At 38.3% G+C, this 6,501-nt stretch overlaps 1 protein-coding gene across 1 annotated transcript; it reads left to right on the top strand.

The window, feature by feature from the left end:
* The first annotated feature begins 289 nt into the window (after nucleotides 1–289).
* On the top strand, nucleotides 290–6,222 carry LOC147471542 (uncharacterized). The gene is given in 3 exon segments (XM_086538173.1): nucleotides 290–317; nucleotides 600–1,757; nucleotides 1,760–6,222. Coding segments are annotated over 3 exon segments (4,905 nt in total). The 3' UTR covers nucleotides 5,479–6,222.
* Nucleotides 6,223–6,501: the final 279 nt, after the last annotated feature.

Raw genomic sequence — 6,501 nt, 5'->3', positions numbered from 1 at the left:
CAGGCATGGATGCTTGGGTGAGTAGGAATTGAGTCTGGTCGTTTTTTGAAACAACCTCTTCAGAGAGAGAGAAAGGGCAAATGCAGTCGGCTATCCTCATTGGATTTCACTACCTATTATTCAAAGAATATAGACTTTTAAAATGAATGGTTTCATGCTATCACGTTAAATTAAGGTGAATAAACAGCCGCTACCTTTAAATAATGGAACCAAGCTGCAGTGTCGGAGAATGGCCCGTGCCGCTTCAATTTCCCACCTTCAAGTTGTGTTGTCATTTCTCTATTTTCAGATGATTCCTCATAGAGAAATAAAACAAAGTAAGAATTGGCATAACGTTTTAGAAATAAATTTTAAGTGAGCTTGTATCGGTGTGAAATAAAGTGTTATAAATGTATATGGAAATGTCAAACTGATAATCTGGATAGGTATATAATGGAGCTGGTGCCAGATACATTTTTTCTGTGAGTCACTCAAAAATCAGATTCTCAAATTACATAAACTGGCAAGGAGAAAAGTTGTACAGAATTATGAACACAGGAACGAGGAGAAAGCCAGAAGTTAGAAAATAAAGCCGGAAAGGAGATAAAACCAGAAATTAGACGGAGAAGATAAAGCCAGCGTTAGAACAGAGGAGATAAAGCATGTAATTAAAACGGAGAAGATACAACCACAGGTTAGACCGGAGGAGACAAAGCCAGAAATTAGAACGGAGAAGATACAGCCAGATGTTAGAACGGATGAGATAAAGCCAGAAATTAGAACGGAGAAGATACAGCCAGATGTTAGAACGGAGGAGATAAAGCCAGAAATTAGAACGGAGAAGATACAGCCAGATGTTAGAACGGAGGAGATAAAGCCAGAAATTAGAACGGAGAAGATACAGCCATATGTTAGAACGGAGGAGATAAAGCCAGAAATTAGAACAGAGAAGATACAGCCAGAATTTAGAACGGAGGAAATACAACTAGAAATTAGAACGGATGAGATAAAGCCAGAAGTCAGAATGGGAGAAAAACAACCAGAAATTAGAATGGAGGATATAAAGCCAGAAGTTAGAATAGAGGAGATAAAGCCAGAAGTTGGAATGGAGGATATAAAGCCCGAAGCAATAACGGGGCAGAAAAAGCCAGAAGTTAGAAGGGAGGAGCCAAAGCCAGAAGTAAGAACAAAGGAGATACACCCAGAAGTTGGAATGGAGAAAACAAAGCCAGAAGTAAGAACAGGTCAGAAAAACGCCAGTTAGAACGGAGCAAATCAAGCCAGAAGTGAAAATGGAGGAGAGACAAAAGCAGCAAATGTAATAATGGATTTAAGACTAGAAAATAAGGAAGATGATAAACCAGAAGGAATCAAACCAAAAGACTTACAACCAAATGATGAACCAGGAGAGATAAAGCAAGAAAATAACCAAGTGTTTAAAAAATTAAGGGAAATAAAGCAAGAGGAAATAGAAGATAAACAGGACAATGCGAAATATGAAAAAAATAGAGACAAAATAGATGAAATTAAACTCGAGGATATGAAATCGGAAAATGGAGTTGACTATAAAGAAGTAAAAATGCTTGGGGAGAGGAAACCTGAAGTAAGATCGATAGACATAAAACTAGGCAGGACAGAGTTGAAGATTGAGGGGCAGCCCCACACGACAGCAGCAGACATAGAAAAAGAGAGACAATATGAAACAGTGGAGGTGCATCAGGAGGTAAAGGAATTTGTAGAAATATCAAATGCACAAGAAAGAGTGATACAAAGCGACGTAAAAAAAATAAACTGGAAAGTATACCGAAAGATGAAAGAACTGAAAAGACATTAACTGATAGACAAAATGATGCACCAGCAGAACTGAAGCTTGAAGAATTTGAGATGCCACGCGCTGATTTTTCACGGGGAGAAATAAAGCCGGGAGAGATTGTAGAACAAGCCACTTCCCCGACACTTTCACCACGTCTGCCAAATGATGAAGTAGCAGAAGGCTGTATTCCAGTCCAACCTGAAGTTCCACCAACCAGCTCTTTATATTCTCCCAATTATGGGATTCCTCTGAAGGTTCTCTTGGCAGGGAAAAATCTGACTGCTGCTGAAATCATAGCAAGGATTCCCTTTCCAAGTGACGTCAGCTTTATGAAAGGCCCCGAGGAGATAGACAAATTCAGTGCACAGCACAATGTCACACCCCAGAGGTCACCTATTGAGACTACTTTCCCGGATTTCCCGTCACTTGTACCTGTAAGTGAAACCTCACTGACAGTCAAGATGTCACCATCATTGTCTCCATCACCATCTCCAAGAACTTCCCCCATTAGTGCATCACCACACAAATCTCTTTCAAACACTCCTAGCATATCTCCAAGTATCATGCAAGAAAATAAAGCTGGCATAAATTGGTCACTGACAGAATTACCTTCTACACCCCCTGAATCTGGAATGAGTTCGCCACTCATCCCACCAAAGTCTCCTAAAATCACAGTTGAGGACGAAAAGAAAAATGATTTTGAGATCCATTCTGGTGTCCCAGGATTGTCGACATTTGTATTTCATCCCTTGGAGGAGCTAGGGAAATCAATTTCCAATTTATGTCCAGAGGCTGAAACTGACACTGAAAATCTAGAGATTCGAGTGGCAGAGAAAGAAATTTTGCTAGAAGAAACAGTACAAAAATCAAAGGATCCAAGCATGACAAGTGAAGTTAAAAGTGAGTCTCTTATTCTTAATGTAACTTCTTTTGAAGACTTTACGAAGTTTGACCAAGAAGGCTGTGAAAACAATGCAGGCAGAGATATGGAAAAACCTACATACCAGGCTAAAAAACATTTCAATATCAATATTGATGTACAGGAAGTGACTGAAACGGAGCGGATATTTTCAGATGAGAATATGAAACTTCATTACACAGGGAGTGAAGATGATTATGACGTTTCAGAAGGAAATGACACGGATGTACAGTCAAAGGTTTTCACATTCAGGGAAAATATATCAAAATCAAGACTCTCTACCTTGCTGACAGATAATACTAGCGAAGACCCACCTTCTAACACTGAGTTTAAGGTTAGTGAAACAGTTGCATTAGGTTTAGAAAGCTATAAGGCAGATACTTCCCATGATGTAGGCTTTGTGCACTTTTCATCTGGTATAGAGACTGGAAGCCATTATCCCTCTATTTCTGACCAAATGACAAGTGCAAACAGCGATTCACCTAATGCCCAACAAGAGGGTGTTAAAACGTTTTTGGAGAATGAACAACCTGATCAATCAAAATCTACAGGGACTGACATGTTAAAAACAACAAGCCAAGCTTGTAGTAGTGAAAAGCTTATATCAGCCATACCTTTGGTATCCAAATCAGACATTGGAGTCTCAGAGACTCATACTAAAGTATCCAGTACAGCTACACATGGAGATAATGATGAATCATTACTGTTACATTCATTGTCTCTTGGAACTACAAAAGATGTTTCTGCCACTGCTGATAGTCAGGAATTAGATCAGAAGTCCAGTTTCTCTTCATTACTAACCAGCTCTGGAGAAACTGAAGTAGTTTCTATGAATGACAGTGTTCCTTCTGCGATAAAGCCATTTAAGAGTAACATACTATCGGAAGTAACTAGCGAGGAAATGGAACCTGTGTTTGCACAAACACAGGTTCAGGCAAACATAAGCACTCTAGGGATGGGGACTTTGATCACTGATGACACTACCAGACTTTCAGCAGCAGAGTCTGTTGCCCCCCCAAAGATATCATTAGAGGAGAGGATTTCAGCTTTGCTTCCCCCAGAAACTCTTGCCACATAGACTGCCAAGTATGAAAGTGATAAAGTAATCGCACCTAATGAAGAACCAAGTACAGCATCAGAGCAAGAAGATTTGTCACACCTAGACAAATATTTTAAAACAAAGTTGCCTTTAACAGATGAATCTCAAGATAAAGAATCCATATTAACTACAGGAATGCAAGGAGAAGGACCGCATTCAAAAATATATGAGAAAGAACTTGAGCCAATACCTGCAGAAAATATCAAAGCAGTCAAACACACATCTGTGGAGAAAATCGAAGAAGAAATGCAAAGGTCTCCGACAGAGTCAATTTCAAAAGAGGGAAAACTACCTCTCTCAACAGAATATCAAAAAGGTTCAGATATGTTACCTGGCAAGAAATGTGAAGAAAGTGCCTTGTTACTTATGAATAATGAAAAGGAATCAGGAAATATCCAGTGTAGTAAACCAGAAACTTATTCATCATCTGTGAAGAGATCAAATGATTTAGAAGAGTTTATGATCAAAGGGATATCCCAAGAAACAGAATTGTTAACAACCAAAAAGTCTCCCAATACAACACTGCCATTTTCTGACGAGATGCCACACCCATCAGCGATACGAGAGCTTAGGAAATCTACAGATGAACTAACGTCATCAACGCTGATGGCTGCAGATGAAAGTATTTTTTGTTTAGGAGATGTGCAAGAAGAACCCCCTTTCAGGCGACAGCGAGGAGAATCTTCACTGACTGCATCACTGGAAGGAAGGATATCAGCTTTTCCCTGCAGTGTTGATTCTGCGGAAAATGTTATATCCTTTGATGAAACAGGCGAGGACGATGCTGTTTTTGAAAGCAGTGGGCCAGAAATGGAAACCGATTTCTTTAGTGAAAGGGATTTAAGCTCAGAAGCTATTCGACAGAGGCTTTGGAGGGGTGTTAAATCCTTGAGTTTAGATGCTGATATAGCTCTCGATCCTGACATTTTCTGCTTTTTAATCCAGCAGAGTTCAAAATCAAGTCGAAGCAAAGAAGGCAAAAAGAAAGGCCTACAACAACGAAGGAACAGTGAAGTAGAATTGCAAGAATTAGTAAAAGAAAATACAGAACTAATAGAGAGAATTATGAAGCAAAAGTCAGTAGAAGACGCAGGGGCATTGATATATAGCATCAAAGAGACAGACACTCCAGCCAATACACCCATAGAGGAGCATGAGCCCGCAATGCTTTCAACAAGAAGTAACTCGAATAGAGAGCTTGAGAGTAATACGACATTCTGTAGTAGTAATGTTGATTCAGGTTCTTCATTGCCACATAAACTACGCATGTCACACTCAAGTAATAGCAATCTAAGTGAAGCACTGAGCCTAGCAAAAGAGATCAGATCTCCATCTCCCAAAGATCTAAGTGAAGCATTGAGCCAGGCAAAAGAGATCAGATCCACATCTCCCAAAGAAATGTCATCTCCTCGGGTGACTTTACTTGACCAGGTGAGCTGTCAAGGTTCTGAAACTGAGCAGGCAGGAAAGAGTGTGAAATCATCTTGCAAAACTTCAAAAATCTCACGATCTTCTAGTGTTTCACTGGAAGGTCCAATGAGACCCATCACTTTCAATCCATTTCCAACAAGGAATCTTCCCCGGCAACCCAAAGAAGTTGCCGTAAAATTAGGTCTCTATAGCCCTACCAAGACATCCAACGGTTCCCCGACTGAGGGGCCAACTTAAAGACTGAAAATGTAGGTGGCCTTGTATATGCATCATGAAACTTGAGTGTTAGAGATCTTTTCGAATATATGTTGAGACATTTATACTGTATAGTTTAGATAGCTGTTCACACAAGTAGATTTTCGCACTAGTGCTGTGTTATGAGTTCACGGTTACTGAAAAATGTTCATAATCACTATTTTATCATCATTCATCTTATTTCATTGATGTATATAGTTTTTTTTTTCTCGAAGAATACAAGACATATAAAAATGGCTTATGGTTGAGTGTGTATGACTAAGTGACTGTGCTAATGTGTTACTTTTTGTTTATTGTTCAAACGTTAAACTTGGTTACTTTGATTAACAAAATGATAATAAATCGTTGGTAAAGATGACAATTGGTTGAATAATAATGAAACAAAAAGAGTAACAGATATTTGCATTTACAGTAAAATCAAAAATTTACCTCAGAGTTTACATTTATCAAATGGTCTTCAGACTATGCTTTTAGTTTTTAAAACGTGTCAGCATTTCGTTGCAAGTCGATCGTAATGCGATTAATGAAATAAATTATGTTTCATTCTTCGATCTATTTTAGAGTCAAAGTAAGAAAAATGTAAGCCAAATGTCGCAGTCAGAGGGGAACTCAGTTGAGAAGTGTTTGGTTTCTAGAACTGGAATCTGATTATCTAATTATATAAAAAGTATAATGAGTATGTATATTAATGGTAATTGATTAAAATACCCTTATTATAATAAAAAATAGATAGAAATAACCCAGATACAATACCAAGTAAGATACCCCCTTACATTGCTGTGTTAGGTAATATAGAAACGTATTGTGATCCGCATCATGTTCTGTGATGTATTTAAGGCCAAACTGATCCAAGCATTGCAATACTACTTGGATATTCTGAATCAGCTATTTAGGAATGAATTGCTTTTAGAGGAATTTTTGTCATGAAAATAATTTTGTACAGTATATATTAGAAGTTAACGTTTGCCTGAGATTTTGTATTATAAACCAAGTTCATAAAGAATA

The sequence above is a fragment of the Penaeus japonicus genome, unplaced genomic scaffold, assembly GCF_977035675.1.
Source record: "Penaeus japonicus unplaced genomic scaffold, GWHDUDI00000001_assembly GWHDUDI00000007, whole genome shotgun sequence".
Lineage (NCBI taxonomy): Eukaryota > Metazoa > Arthropoda > Malacostraca > Decapoda > Penaeidae > Penaeus > Penaeus japonicus.
Note: the sequence above shows the minus strand (reverse complement) of the source record. Positions and strands in the feature narration are given on the sequence as shown.